General features: G+C 41.8%; 1 protein-coding gene across 1 annotated transcript; it reads right to left on the bottom strand.

Annotated features, from left to right (window-relative positions):
- Positions 1–4,812: 4,812 nt before the first annotated feature.
- Positions 4,813–7,241, bottom strand: kbtbd7 (kelch repeat and BTB (POZ) domain containing 7). Its single transcript, XM_061879811.1, has one exon. It carries the CDS (start codon positions 6,961–6,963, stop codon positions 5,077–5,079), a length of 1,887 nt encoding a protein of 628 aa, XP_061735795.1. The 5' UTR covers positions 6,964–7,241; the 3' UTR covers positions 4,813–5,076.
- Between the last annotated feature and the right edge of the window lie 9,589 nt (positions 7,242–16,830).

Genomic DNA, 16,830 nt, shown 5'->3' with positions numbered 1-16,830 from the left:
ACATTTCTTTTGAAGCAGTCCACTGTTTTATTTGCATGATTTATTTGACAGGTGCGATAAAAAATAGTTGTGTTTGACACACAAAAATATCCATTAAAATTGCATCTAGACACCATACAAAAATCCCAAATATTACAATTACACACTAATGTGACAGCACACTTGGTCATGGGTTTAGTAATACTGGGAAAGTGAATACATGGAATCTGGGTAGTAGTTTTTGGCCAGACAGGATCAATAATCAGCTAAAAACTCCTAAACATCAAATAATAATAAAAATACTGATATACACCCACACACACAACTTATTTCAAGGTGAAGATGCCCTGAGTCAGCATAAAGCACTCACTGGTCATCATGTCAGGTTGAAACACAACACACACATGTTTTGCGTACCTAATATTGTGAGCACAGCCCACGGTGGCTGCGATTCAAACAGCTGTGCAATCTTATGTGTTAGATCCAACATAAACTATTGCATACTTCTAAGAAATTGGCCCTCTCGGAAAAGTGCAAAAAAAATTCTGCCTTAAAAAGCCTGGTGAAAATGCAACTCGGCAGCATGGGCAGGCTACACTTTTGACATTGCAGTCACTGCATCCCCAAAGTTTTGAGTTTTAAAGGGAAAAAAACGTTTTTAGGTTGCACTTGTACAAAAAAGTTAATATAGTGCAGGGGTAGGGAACCTATGGCTCTAGAACCAGATGTGGCTCTTTTGATGACTGCATCTGGTTCTCGGATAAATCTGAGCTGACTTTGCTTAACACGATAAGTAATGAATAATTCCACTTGTAATCACAGTGTTGAAAATAATATTCAAAATATAAAACATTCTCATGCATTTTTAATTCATCCATCCGTTTTCTACTGCACCTGTTCAAGAAGTTGCGTTAATGGTAAGAAGTTATTTATTTTATATTGGTTAGTGTGGGGCTTGCCCTCCTGGGGGTTCTTCAGACCACCAAGCACCGACCTGAGAGCCTGTTTCAGGGTTACAATATTGTTTCATTTTTCAATTAGTCTCTCAGTTGCTTTCCAGCAATTGTCTTTTTCTCTGTTGTCCTTGCTCGTGCTTTGGCCCCATCTCTCCTCCTGGCTGCTGCTTATAACAGGGCGACAGGTGATTAGATAACAAGGCCCAGGTGGGCCATCTACACACCTATCACTGATTTCGAGGCTGATTGGGGCAGCACCCAGCTTCGCTGCAGGCCCGTAGGCCACGCCCCCTCCACAATTAGCTTCCGAATAACACTGTTATTACAAAGAACAAGAGACCTAATATACTCTAGAAATGTTGGTCTTACTTAAAAATGCACGCGTTTAGTTGTGTTCAGTGTTAAATAAAATATTATATGGCTCTTACGGAAATACATTTTGAAATATTTGGCTTCTTGGCTCTCTCAGCCAAAAAGGTTCCCGACCACTGATATAGTGGAACCTTTATATATCACTGCCTCTAAAATCGCACATTTATGATGTCACATGTCATGTGAGGCCTCAGTCCAGTGAGCATTATTTTGATTAACTGTGCGTTCTGCTTTATCTTTGGCTTTTTTCTAAGGCGACACGTCTAAGAAAACGAGACGATACACCAAGGATGTCCAAAGTGTGACTCAGGACCCATTTGTGGCCCGCAGCATATGGTCAGGGCCTGCCCAGGGCCACCAGACAAGGTCTAACGCTCTGCGCTACGTGAGCCAGTGGAGCTATGTGAGGAAATTTGCCATGAAGTTCCCATCAGTGACAGAGCAGGAAGCAGCTAGGAATGCGTCATTGATATTTTACATGCGCTTCCTCACACGAAGCGGGGCCCTATGCAAATCGGAGGGGCGGCCCTGCATACTGTTGAAATAAACAGTAAAAATGTAAGAAAAAAAGAGCAAAAAGATAAACCTGAAATGTTGATACTAATCATAATACCTATGTCAGTGTTTTTTAACTGTAGGGCCAGGGCCCATCTACAGGGCCCGCCAAAAAGTAATGATAATATCAAACAATCAGAAGAAGTCTGTAGCTGAAGTCATTGAAAAGTTCCTAAAGCGCAAAATTTATGACTAAAGTGGTGAAGCTGTATTTTCATTCGTTTTTGAATTTTGATAGTTCATTTAAGAAACATTTATTTACTATTATTATTTAGTTAAAATGTACTTATTTTAGCACTACGTAATTGTAATTACATTTATTTTTCAGCAGTTTTTGAGTCCCTTCTTTTGCAGAATATTTGATCAGTTTTTATTTTTGTAATCAGCCTGACCTAAGCCTTGATATTAATAATTGTGATAAACATATGGTTCCATAGCATTTGAAAAGGTTTATCCTGTTCAACTGTAAGTAAGTTAGATATAACTACTGAATAGGATTAAAATCAGGAGCAAGATTACTCATTCAATGTTAATATTTGAATGGGCCCTGGGCCCCGATGTAGTGGAAAAGTTGGGCCCCAAGGCTAAAAGGGTGAAGAACCCCTGCCTTATGTCACCTACTAATGAGACGAGTTTTAGATTTTTTTTTGGATACAAAAAAATATCAAAATGGCCCCGACATGTTTTGACTTTTAGTACGAGGGCCTTTATTCTGGTCAATTAAATTTCATTACTAACACTTTGAAAACAACAGAATTAATTTATTATTATTATAATATTATGAAATGCCATCCATCCATCCATTTCCTACTGCTTGTCCCTTTTGGGGTCGCTGGAGCCTATCTCAGCTGCATTCGGGTGGTAGCCAGGGTAAACCCTGGACAAGTCGCCACCTTATCGCAGTATTATGAAATGTATATTCTGTTATCGAAGTGAAGTTTTATGTTTCAATTAGGGCTGTCAAATTCACCTCATGAACTGCAACTGTCGTGTTTTCAAAATTATTTCTTTATTGATTAGACCCAAATTAATTATGCTATGTATTTAATCTATTGCATTTTAAGTGTAGATCAAATTTTTCCAAGTTTAGTTTTTTTTAAAAGATGTGTATTATTGAAAAAAACTTTTTTTTTTTTTTTTAAGTTATGTGTATGATATTCCAATAATAAAATTACATCTGTGTCAAAATGTTTTTTTCATTATAGACACAGGTAATTTACTGGGATTAAAGGCTTACTGAAATCCACCACGCAGCCTGATATTTTATACATCAATGATGAAATATTAACATTGCAACACATGCCAATAAGAACTTTTTAGTTTACTAAATTGCAATTTTAAATTTCCCAGGAGTTTCGTCTTCGAAACGTTGTGTAATTATGACGTGTACGCAAGACGTCACGGGTTTTTAGGAAGTAAAAGCGCTGTGCACACACACAGCTAAAAGTCGTCTGCTTAAACGGCATAATTATACAGTTTTTGGGACATCTGTGTTGCTGAATATTTTGCTATTTGTTCGATTAATATCATAGAAGTCACAGTAGAAAGATGGAGTTGGGAAGCTTTAGCCTTTAGCCACACAAACACACGGTGATTTCTTGTTTAAAATTCCTGGAGGTGAAACTGTCCTATGGATCAGAGAACATGTCAACCAGCAGGTTTCGGTGAGAAAATTGTGGTTAAAAAGTCAGTTCTTACCAGAGAAAAGCTGAGCTTGTGCCGCCCATACAGCTGCCGTCGACTCCCCTGAGACACTGCGCGTCAAGACACCCGTGGAGACACCCTTCCGACTATTAGGTAATATTTAACTCACTAAAACACTAGCAACACAATAGAAAGATAAGGGATTTTCAGATAATACAATCCTTCTTTCATAGTGCAAGTAAAATAAACAAAACTAGATGATCATTTTCAAGTTAAATTATAGTAAACTCTTTGAAAACCGCCACCTCCAGTCTATGCCAGATTTCATAAAAAATTATTTTATCATTCACGGTTATGACAAACCATCACTATGTAAAAAAAATGTAGGAATATCCACTGTTAAATAAATGCATGAAAGTATATCAGTCACAGATGATATGAGACTCACATATTATTTGGAGTTTACACAATTTTACAAGAAATATTCCATTGGCCCAAAAAGAAATTCAAATAAATGCATAGAAAGTATCTGCAAGAAGCATAAATAAATGTTGAATAAAACAGCTTATTGTCATTTTTGTTTAGTTTTTTTTTTACAACACAAGGTTTTGGTATATGTGATAATGCAATCGCGTTTTTTTTTTAAACTTTTTTTTATTTTTATTTATTTTCTAGTCCGTCGCTATCAATATCCTCAAACACGAATCTTTCATCCTCGCTCAAATTAATGGGGAAATTGTCGTTTTCTCAGTCCGAATAGCTTTTTTTGTTGGAGGCTCCCTATAAAAACAATGTCAATATGTGAGGAGCCATCAAACATGTGACATTATCGTCTGCGACATCCGGTAGAGGCAGGGCTTTTCTCTTAGCACCGAAAGTTGCGAACTTTATCCTCGATGTTCTCTACTAAATCATTTCAGCAAAAATATGGCAATATCGCGAAATGATCAAGTATGACATAGAATGGATCTGCTATCCCCGTTTAAACGAGAAAATCTCATTTCAGTAGGCCTTTAATCATGATTAATCTGGTTTTGAAAAAAGTAGTTTGACAGCACTATTTTCTTTATTAAATAACAATTTTTACACTAACATTTGTTTTAGCTGCCTGTACAGCTAATAATTGTTTCACAAGGTGGACAGTGTAACAGATTTTTCCACAGATTGTGTTGGACCTGAAGAGGTTTCGCTGTAGGTATCTGATGAAGTATGACATTGATGTAAATTGTTGCACTTCTGGCAATCAAACCATCTTCTGTGTACGTTGACAAAACATAGCAGCAAATCAACACTACGACACCGAAAGTTGACGTTTGGAATATTTTACTAGCAAAGCTTCACGACACGTCTGCAAACGAAGAATGTGAGTGGGAAGGGTGGAAAACATTGTAAGCTGCCTGCCAAGTTGATTTTGAAAGAACAAACGAATCTCAGGAGGAACTGGGATATAAAAAGCTCCCGGGACATTTAGTCCAGCCAGTCCACGGCTCCAAAGTCAGCTGGGGTAGGCTCCAGTTCACCATGAACGGGATGAGAGCATCCTCGCCGTGTTCGGAAAAACACGTCTTGTCTACCAATTCTCGTCCGAGAACGAGCTAGAGCTGCCTGTGTCGGAGTCCGCGTCCGTCAAGCCGTCCAGGTCCCAGTCGGCGCTGGAGCCGCTGTCGTCGTCCTCCTCCGTGGGGAAACTGCGCGCCGAGCCGAGACAGGCCGGGTAGACGCGCGTGGACACGCACACGGGCCCCAGCGTGGCCACGTAGACGGCCATGACGGTCTTCCAGCTCTCCCGCGCCAGGTCGTACTCGTGCATGAGGACGCGGTTCTTGTTGTGCTGCAGCAGCGTCTGCGTGAGGAGGAGGAGCTTGCCGCCGTGCTGGATCACCTGGTAGTTGAGGGCGTGGCTGTCGATGGGGATGTCTCCCAGCCGCCGCCACTCCCCCCTAGCCGGGTTGTAGGCCTTGACCACGGGGATGTCGCACACGCAGATGATCTGGTCCTGGTACACGCACGCCTTGTGCAGCTTCTCCCGCCGCAGTGAGCCGCACAGGCGCCAGCGGTTGCAGCGTGGGTCGTAGCACAGCATGCGCCTCTTGTTGACCACGTACAGTTGGTCGTTCAGCGCCACCACCTGCATTTTTCCTAAGGAGTGAGGCAGAGGCGCCACAAAGGTCCACTGGTTCCTCTGCACGCTGTAACACTCCACCTCCTTCAGCCGCGCGTCCGTCACAGGGTTCCTGCCCCCGAGGAGGTACACGTGACCGTTGAGGTACCCCATCCCCGAGTGGATCCTCCCCAGGGGCCTCTCTGCCAGCTCCTTCCAGCTGTTGAGCACCGGGTTGTACTGCCAGAAGTGTTTGGACAGGTGGGACGCCAAGTAGAGGTTGTTTTCCGGGGTGGAGCACGCGATGAGGGACTCCATGGTGGAGCGTTTGTAGTCCTGGTTGCTGAGGTCCACAAGAGGAGCGGACATGAAGTAGAGCTCCTCAGAATACGGGTCGCAGCACATGATGTTGTCGTTGGGTAGACCGAAGAAGAGGATCATCTCCTTGGCGCTGACGCCTATCCTGTGCTTGGGGACGTCCAGGAACGTGGACAAGGTGCAGCAGCCGGCCCCGGCGGGTCCGTTGAAGAAGGACTCCAGGTGCTTCTCGATGAGCGGCCTCGCCACCGGCCCCTCCAGGTAGCGCTTGTCCTTCTCGGTGAACAGGTTCCAGCGTACGCACCTCAGCGCCTGCAGCGCGTCCTCCTTTTTCTGGGGAGCGTTGACCTCGATCCACCGGAGGGCGGCCGAGCACACCTTCCCCTCGCAGTCCACGTCCAACGTGTCCAAGGAGAGCAGCTCCTTCAGCTGGACAAGATCCAGCTCGCACAGCTCCCCGCCGCCGCACAGATGGCCGAAGTTCCTGGCGATGAAGGCCTGCGCGCTGGCTTTCAGCTCAGGGTTGTCGTAGGTGTCGGCGAACTTTAGGACGCCCACGCAGTTGGAAAGGTCCAGCCGGCGGATCATGAAGCTGGAGCAGGCGGTCCTGATGTACTCCAGCTGCAGCATGTTGGCGGCGGCGTACAGCCTCTGCACGTTGCCCTCCGTGATGGTCACCGTGCCCGTGTAGCAGTAATTCACGATGACCGACATGGACTCGGCGTCCACCCCGTGGATGACCACCTTCTCCTGGACACTTTCGTTCAGGCCGCCGGTGAACATGCTCTTGAAGTATGGGCTCGCAGCGGCGAGGACGTTGCGGCTGCACAGGAAGAGCTGGACGGGGCTGTCACTCATGGCCCCATCGCCGTAACCACCACGGGGATGCAGGGGCTCTCCGTCCAGGTCAACCTCGATGGCGACGTCCGAGAGAAGACGACTATCATACAACGCCTTCAACCCCTTCATCAAACTCCCGGCGTGGCCGACGTCCTCCAACACTTCGGGGCCATTGAAGCAACCCAAAGAGGAAGCCATGTTCGGGCTCTATTTAGCTATCTCACGTCGCGGAAGGTTTCAGATAAGAAGCCGCCTGACGCTCCACCTCCTCGGCTAGCCAACAAGGACACATCCGCTCCGCTACATTACAAGTCACCTGCTATCTATCGGCGGATGTGTGAGCGCCTCAAAGCTTGTTTGTAGCCAACGAATGACCATAATGTTCACTTTAAGTCCGCCATTTGTGCGTCATCCAGCGCGTAAGATTTGAGACAAACAGACGGTTTGACCCGGCAACCGGGGGTCAAGTTTACATTCCAGATTGTCAAAATAAAACCTATATCTACGTATGTTTGATTTGTTTTTTAATCAACCAACGCTCTTTTAAGTATTAAAATAAACATAACTTACTTATTAACTAACATTTGTTATGTTTGATTGGTTTTATTTCATACTTGATCAAGATCCGGAAAGTATCTTCTCTTGTTGTGAAGGCAGGATATAAAACTTCCTGTTCGTCAGAGAGGAAGTCTGCCTGTGATTGGCTGTCATAACTAGGTCAATTTCTAAAGCAGAGGTTCTCAACCTTTTTTCAGTGATGTACCCCCTTTGAACATTTTTTTAATTCAAGTACCCCCTAATCAGAGCAAAACATTTTTGGTTAAAAAAAAGAGATAAAGAAGTAAAATACAGCACTATGTCATCAGTTTCTGATTCATTAAATTGTATAACAGTGCAAAATATTGCTCATTTGTAGTGGTCTTTCTTGAACTATTTGGAAAAAAAGATATAAAAATAACTAGTGATTTAATTATAATTAAAGATTTCTACACATAGAAGTAATCATCAACTTAAAGTGCCCTCTTTGGGGATTGTAATAGAGATCCATCTGGATTCATGAACTTAATTCTAAACATTTCTTCACAAAAAAAAAAAAAATTATGGAACATGTCCCAAAAAAATCTAGCTGTCAACACTGAATATTGCATTGTTGCATTTCTTTTCACAGTTTATGAACTTACATTCATATTTTGTTAAAGTATTATTCAAAAAATATATTTATAAAGGATTTTTGAATTTTTGATATTTTTAGAATACCGGGCCGTGGCCCGATTGGTACCGGGCCGCAGAAGAATTTTGTATTCATTTTTATTAAAAAATTATATATATATATATATATATATATATATATATATATATATATATATATATATATATATATATATGTATATATATATATATATATATATATATATATATATATATATATAGGTTGATTGGCAACACTAAAAATTGGCCCTAGTGTGTGAATGTGAGTGTGAATGTTGTCTGTCTATCTGTGTTGGCCCTGCGATGAGGTGGCGACTTGTCCAGGGTGTACCCCGCCTTCCGCCCGATTGTAGCTGAGTTAGGCGCCAGCGCCCCCCGCGACCCCGAAAGGGAATAAGCGGTAGAAAATGGATGGATGGATATATTATATGTATTCATTTTTATCTTTTATTAAATCAACATAAAAAAACACAATTACACTTACAATTAGTGCACCAACCACAAAAACGTCCCTTTTTCATGACAAAAACGTCCCTTTTTCATGAGAAAGAAAAAAAAAAAAAAGGACCGAGAAAACAACAATTCCCCCATTGATTTGAGCGAGGATGAAAGATTCTTGGAGGATGATATTGATAGCGAAGGACTAGAAAAAAATAAATAACAATAAAATAAAGTTAAAAAAAAAAAAACGCAATTGCATTGAGACGGATTCAGATGTTTTTAGACACATTTACTAGGATAATTAATATAATTATGTCCATGCTCATTGAAGTGGTTGTGGGTGAACAAACACAGGTAACGTCACATTCAAATAAGAATAATCAGAATAATATTTTCCATTTATTGTTTATGTGTTACGTTTCATTTGGTTCTGTGTCAAATTGGCTCTCCAGGTAGTTTATATAGGCTCCGACACCATGTAACTCATTTTATATTTACACGTTTTTGTCAATATATTAGTTTTTGGACACTTTCAACGTAATTGTATCCATTAATGTTCGTGTATTTGTGTTTAATTTTTTTGAGGTTGTTAACGTTTAGTGTTTAAAAGTTTCCCTGAGTAGGCGACGTGCCCAACCTTTATTATGTCGCTCATGTGATCTCACTTTGAGTTAGTAGATAACTATTTACATATTTGTCAAGGTAAAAGTTCGTATGTGTGTCACTTATGTCTCACTCAAACATTTATTAAGTTGATAAGGATGTTGTATCAGCTTTTTAGTTCATCGTGCTTGAGATTTTAAACCTCAGTTGTTGTCAGTTGTTCAAAGCAGTATTTTAGTGTAGGGCACATTCTGCAAAATTGATAGTATTGCAAAAAATAAAATAAAACATAAAAAAAAAGTGGAATGAGGTGAAATCTAATGAGAAAAAATGGCAATGTTGACACAGCTACCACACAGACAATTTTTTTTGTTCCTTTTGTCTTTATTTTCTTTTTTCCATTGCTCAAAAAAATTAAATGACAAAAAAAAATCTGTTATGATGAAATATTACTTAAAAATTATCACTTTAAAATGTTTTATGTGGAAAAAATATTGCATATGTTGTGTGGTTGCCATATAAAAACATCAAAGTTTTGACAAAAGAGCCGAAAACAAACAAAATAATAGTTCAAACTTACATTCGACAGATATATCGGAAGTTGATCTTGAAATTTAAGTGTTAAAAGTAAAAAAAAAACTGAAAAAAATGCATCACTTCATGTGTGGGGAACCTTTCGGATCCCAAATAGATTTAGTAGGATTTTATTTAATTTTTCACTGTGATTACTCAAAAATATTAAATAATTAAAATCAATGGTGTCCTGCATTATTGATCTTTGAGGGCTATAATTGGGACGGCGTGGCGCAGTGGAAGAGTGGCCGTGCGCAACCCGAGGTTCCCTGGTTCAAATCCCACTTAGTACCAACGTCGTCACGTCCGTTGTGTCCTGAGCAAGACACTTCACCCTTGCTCCTGATGGTTGCTGGTTGGCGCCTTGCATGGCAGCTCCCTCCATCAGTGTGTGAATGTGTGTGTGACTGGGTAAATGTGGAAGTAGTGTCAAAGCGCTTTGAGTACCTTGAAGGTAGAAAAGCGCTATACAAGTACAACCTATTTATTTATTTATTATTTATAATTCTGGGAAATCCCTTATCTTTCTATTGTGTTGCTAGTGTTTTAGTGAGATTAAATAGAACCTGATAGTCGGAGGGGGTGTGTCCACGGGTGTGTTGAGGCCAGTCTCTGAGGGAAGTCGACGGTAGCTGCATGGACGGCGCAAGCTCAGCTGATCTCCGATAAGAGGCGACTTTTTACCACAATTTTTTCATCGAAACCTGCGGGTTGACAAGTGGTCGGGATCCATGTTCGCTTGACCGCTTTGACCATAGTAAAGCTTCACCTCCGGGAATTTTAAACAAGGAATCACCATGTGTTTGTGTGGCTAAAGGCTAAAGCTTCCAAACTCTATCTTTCTACTTTGACTTCTCCATTATTAATTGAACAAATTGCAAAAGATTCAGCAACACAGATGTCCAGAATACTGTTTAATTGCGCGATGACAAGAGACGACTTTTAGCCGCAAGTGGTGCTGGGCTAATAAGTCCCCTCCAACCCGAGATGTCTCGAGCACGCGTCATCATTCCGCGACGTTTTCAACAAGAAACTCTGCGGGAAATTTAAAATTGTAATTTAGTAAACTAAAAAGGCCGTATTGGCATGTGTTGCAATATTAATATTTCATCAATGATATATAAACTATCAGACTGCGTGGTCGGTAGTAGTGGGTTTCAGTAGGCCTTTAATGTAATTGTATGTGGCGCACGGTCACCTCATTTTTATTACCGCCACATCTTGAAAAAGAGTTGTTGTTTTTTTTTTTATACATGAAAACAAATGGAAGTAATATCATTTATTGTAGCCCCCAGAAAGAGAATCACAAAATCCGATGCTATTTTTAACTTTTATTGCCAAACAATAAACGGCATAATTCCGATAAGTTTCACCTCCCGTGCAAACACTCCGTTCTTCCCCGGACAGACGACAACACTTCCTTATCCTCCGCCAATCCGCTATTATATCCTCTACAGTCCATGTCGTCACGCGCACGCGTCATCATTCCGCAACATTTTCAACAAGAAACTCCGTGGACTGCCTGGTCGGTAGTAGTGGGTTTCAGTAGGCCTTTAATCCACATGCAGGTGGAGTTCGATAGACCCAGGTCTGACAGTTTGGACACCAGTCTGTCAGGTATTATGGTGTTAAATGCCAAACTATAATCCAAAAAAAGCAGCAGTACGTCTCCAGGTGACCCAGAGAGGAGTGTAGGGCTGTGGCGATGGCGTCCTCTGTGGACCTGTTGGCTCTGTAGGCAAACTGCTGTGGGTCAAGCTCGGGAGGGAGGACTGAGGCGATTTGGGTCTGTACCAGCCTCTCAAAGCTCTTCATGGCTATAGGTGTAAGTGCAACTGGACGGTAGTAACTTGAAGTTTTTACTTGTACAAAGTCACAATGTCAAGGAACAAATATAAAAAAATAGTGTTTGTGTTGATTTGAGAGTACAATGGCATTATTACATATATACATGCAGTATATAGCTTTTCAGGCAAAATACATTTATGGCCCTTGCATCATCACACAAGGTCCTATTGACTCAATAATTACATATCTGGAAATAATTTAAGTTAAGTTAAAGTACCAATGATTGTCACACACAAACACTAGGTGTGGTGAAATTTGTCCTCTGCATTTGACCCATTCACTTGTTCACCCCCTGGAAGGTGAGGGGATCAGTGGGCAGCAGCGGTGCCGCGCCCTGGAATCATTTTTGGTTATTTAACCCCCAATTCCAACCCTTGATGCTGAGTGCCAAGCAGGGAGGTAATGGGTCCCATTTTTAAAGTCTTTGGTATGACTCGGCCGGGGTTTGAACTCACAACCTATCGATCTCAGGGCGGACACTCTAACCACTAGGCCACTGTCACTACCATTAATATGAGGCATGATTTGATATAATATGTTGCTAATTCCTACAGACGAACTTGTCAAAAATGTGTGTTCTTGACGGTTTCACTTATTTGTGGCTTTGACCTTCGACCTAGACCTTTAGTCTTTGGCAAATTAAAAAAGCCTCGAACCGAAAAATCAATGCGGTGAACATAAACCAAGGGTGTCAAACTCAAATACAGAGTGGGCCAAAATTTTAAACAGAACAAAGCCACAGACCAAGGTTGAACAAATTAACCTTTTAATAGGGACCCAAACAAGTTTTGCATTGAATATTGAACAAGCAAGGCTTATATAACTTTAGTGACATGCAAAATCCAGTTTCAAATAATAATAATAATAATAATAAAAAAATATCAATGGCATATCAAATAAAATTTAAATAAAAAAGTTATGCCTTTTTTTCTATTTGCAATCTTCTGAGGTAAATATAACTTTTTTTCCACAGGCTAATAATACATTTGAAAATAAAATAACAATAATAAATGAACCAAACATTCAAGCCTTGAAGTAGCAAGAGAAAATGCATGAATAAAACGTTAATTATTGGTCAGTTTGCTGGAAGTTTCCCGGAAGACTTAGTGCTGCAAGGGGTTCTGGGTATTTGTTCTGTTGTGTTACGGTGCGGATGTTCACCCGAAATGTGTTTGTCATTCTTGTTTGGTGTGGGTTCACGGTGTGGCGCATATTTTTAACAGTGCTAAAGTAGAAGATTACAATAAAATAAAAAAATTGGTCTTAGCTTGGGCCCTAGAGAGGGGGTGCAGACTGAGGCCAAGGGAAAAAAACAACAACTCATAGCCATAGTACACATCCCTCTTACATGTGTGTAAGAGGGAAACATCAAACATCAAAGAACACAGAGGACATTAAAGACATTAAAGCAGCAGATACAACCAGACACTTCTACATACAGCTATGAATAAAAAGTAAAAGAAACATATCCACTGTGGTGGCCTCTGCGGTGTTCCACGCCATCGTCCGCTGGGGTGGAGGGAGCATGGCCAGAGACAGGAGCAGACCCAACAAAGCAACCAAGACAGCCGACTCCACTCCACTCTCGCCCAGTGTCCAGTCCGCATGAATGAGCGATGATACGTCCAAAGAGACTGAGGTGTCCGACACCTGCTCACCCAGTCAAGACACCGCGAAGCCTCTCCGTCCCAGCGCTCAGTGCTAGCTCCGCAGCCCTGTCCCCTCATCCGCATCTCCTCCAGTCTCTCCAAACCGACTCCGGTGTAGCAGACACCCAGCAGCTGGTCTCCATGGCCAAAAGGCTCCCGGGAGGCAGATCCAGAAGTTCACAAAAAAAGCACCACAGAGGTCACGAAAGTGCCACCCCTTGTCACACAGTCCCAAAGGGTCCCGGACCAAAAGTCAAAAAAATATAATAGCACATGAAAACAACAGGGAAACACAAAAGGATGACACAAGAGCACAGAGCTCCTGGTGAATGGTTGCCCCGGGAGATTTTCGGGAGGGGCACTGAACTTCGGGAATCTACCGGGAAAATTAGGAGGGTTGGCAAGTATGAGTATTAGCGGTGAATGCGGTGTTACAGCGGCACCGACGCTGTATAACACCTGCGGGCCAGCTCTAATGCTAAATTGATTTTGCCTCAAGGGCCAAATTAAATTACACGACGGCCCAGAGTTTGACACCCATGACATAAACGGTCTACGTCAGGGGTGTCAAACTCATTTTAGAACTGGGTCCACATGGAGAAAAATCTACTCCCAAGTTGGCCGGACTGGTAAAATCCCTGCACGATAACTTAAAAATAAAGACACATTCAGATTGTTTTCTGTGTTTAAAAATAGAAGAAGCACATTCTGAAAATGTACAAATCATAATGTTGTTGTTTTTTACACTTACATGTTGCTGTTAATAGTATTCTATCTTTGTCGTTATTTATATTTTCTGAATGAATGATGTGATAATGTTCATCAGTCAACTCAATGGTGTTCATTTTCAATCTATCAAGATAAAAAAAATATCTAAATCTAATTACAGTATGCCATGTATGTAGTTTGATCATTTTCCTCGATTGATGTACTAACATCATGTGATTTATTTTGTACATATGTAGCATCATCTACAGCAGGGGTCGCCAACCTTTACCACTCAAAGAGCCATTTTGACCCGTTTCACAAAATAAAGAAAACTGGGAGCTACAAGACTCTTTTGAAAATAAAAATTAAATAACACAGTGTACAAATTTTTGTTTTGCTTTGTGTTATGTATTTAACCAGGGGTCTCAGACACACGGCCCGCACCTTAATATGAAAATTTAATATTAGTGCCAGTTTTATATAAACGCCGCTTGACAACATCACATTTACCAACCATCTTAATTTTTCCGGTAGACTACCGGGTGTCAGAGCAACCTTTCTCTCGGCTGTCTGCTGATTTTCACCCAAACAACAATAATAAGGGTGCGCTATGATGACAATACGTTTAGCGCCCTACACAACCGTAACAAACAGCTTACCAGACCATTCGCATGTTGTATGAGGCTTCTGCAGACACACACAAGCGACTGCAAGGCATACTTACAGGTTACACTGAGGGTTGTGATATAAACAACTTTATCACTCTTACTAATATGCGGCACACTATGAATCCACACCAAACAAGAATGCCAAACACATTTTTTCGAGAACATCCGCACTGTAACACATTATAAATGCAACATAACAAATATCCGGAATCCCATGCATCCCTAACTCGGTTGAGGTGGGCGGGGGTTTGGTGCTAGCAAGGTGGTAGCACCAAACCCCGCCCGCCTCAACAGACGCACGGAGGGAGGGGGGGCGGTGTTGGGGGGGGGGGGGGGGGGTAGTGAGGGTGTATATTCGACCCCCAAAATAGTTAGGGATGCATGGGATTCTGGGTATTTGTTATGTTGCATTTATAATGTGTTACAGTGCGGATGTTCTCCTGAAATGTGTTTGTCATTCTTGTTTGGTGTGGGTTCACAATGTGGCGCATATTAGTAAGAGTGCTAAAGTTGTTTATATCACAACCCTCAGTGTATCCTGTATGGCTGTTGAACAACTATGCCTTGCAGTCGCTTGTGCATTGAGTCAGCAGCTGCACACTAGATGTGCGCCGGCCGGCACTCAGATAACAAAGTAGTAAAGCGGATGCTACGACACGGTCGAGAGGACGTTTAAGGCATTGCCATCACGGCACGGCCTCAATATTGTTGGCTAGGTGAAAATCTGAGAATTTTATCCTGGGGAGATTTCTGGGAGAGGCAATGAAATTTGGAAAACCTCCCGGTAAAATGGGGGGGTCGGCAAGTATGCAGCTGAGCCACATCAGAGTGATCCAAGAGCCGCATGCGGCTCCGGAGCCGCGGGTTGCCGAACCCTGGTCTACAGAGATACAAAGAATTGCTATTGCAACATCCAATAGACACATGTAGAAGAGCTGTTTCTTTCATTCAAATATTTCAGGTTAATTTGTATACTTAGCAAACTTATCCCGCGGGCCGGATAAAATTTGTTCGCGGGCCTGATCCGGCCTGCGGGCCGTACGTTTGACACCCCTAGTCTAGGTGATGATATAGTGAAGTGAAGTGAAGTGAATTATATTTATATAGCGCTTTTCTCTAGTGACTCAAAGCGCTTTACATAGTGAAACCCAATATCTAAGTTACATTTAAACCAGTGTGGGTGGCACTGGGAGCAGGTGGGTAAAGTGTCTTGCCCAAGGACACAACGGCAGTGACGAGGATGGCGGAAGCGGGAATCGAACCTGCAACCCTGAAGTTGCTGGCACGGCCACTCTACCAACCGAGCTATGCCGCCCCGGCATATTTTCTCTTTTTTCCATTTTTTTTTTTTCCTAATGTTGATCTAGAGATTTAAAACTTGAACAATAATGAAAATAGTAATACTGAATAATGACAGATTTTTAATTATTTTTTTTGATCAAAACCCTTTTGGGTCCCCGGGATCATAACATATAGTATGCGCCTGCCTTGAATTACTGCCGGGTCAAACTCGCCTCCCCAAAAAATTAGCGCATGCCTAGTATCACCGCCGGGCCAAACCCGCGACGCCACGAGCAACACCTCCCCTGCCATGAGCCCCAAAATGGAGGAGGCCGACCCCAATACCCGTTATTCCAAATCGCACAAAGGGAAGAAGACCAAGAGCCACTCAGCAGGATCCAAGGTCCAAACTTGCATCACACTCAAATTTTTACTGCATACCTTTGGCAAGTGCCGGAGCGAGAAGAGGTTTTGAAACAATTAGCGCATGCTTACTTTTACCGCATGCCTTTGGTAAGTGCAGGAGTGAGAAGAGGTTTTGAATCAATTAGCGCATGCTTACTTTTAACGCATGCCTTTGGTAAGCGCAGGAGTGAGAAGAGGTTTTAAATTAATTAATCATCAGAATCAGAATCAGACATACTTTATTAATCCCCGAGGGGAAATAAAAAATTTCAGCATAAACGCCGTGGCGGCAATTCAAGGAAACACGGTAATCCCAAAGTTATTGGGTGAAAATATTGCATATTTTGTGTTTTTTTCATTTTTTTTTTCCTAATGTTGATCTACAGATTTAAAACTTAAATAATAATGAAAATAGTAATACTGAATAATGACACATTTTTAATATTTTTTTTTTTTACCAAAACCCTTTAGGGTCCAGGGGATCATAACTGAGTGGAGATATACATGCATGTCTAACATATAGATTCCTATCTTTCATGAAGACAAGAATAAAAGTTGGTGTATTACCTGATTCTGATGACTTGCATTAATTGGAATCAGTAGTGCTGATAACGTCCATGTTTTCAAATGGAGGAGAAAAAAAGTTCCTCCTTTCTGTCTAATACCACACGAAAGTCGTT

Source organism: Nerophis ophidion, linkage group LG19, assembly GCF_033978795.1.
Source record: "Nerophis ophidion isolate RoL-2023_Sa linkage group LG19, RoL_Noph_v1.0, whole genome shotgun sequence".
Lineage (NCBI taxonomy): Eukaryota > Metazoa > Chordata > Actinopteri > Syngnathiformes > Syngnathidae > Nerophis > Nerophis ophidion.
The sequence above is the reverse complement of the archived record's forward strand: the minus strand, read 5'-3'. Positions and strand labels throughout refer to the sequence as shown.

What these genes read in the sequence shown, in the direction of transcription:
- kbtbd7 (XM_061879811.1), bottom strand. Translation starts at nt 6,963, where the DNA reads ATGGCTTCCTCTTTGGGTTGCTTCAATGGCCCCGAAGTGTTGGAGGAC.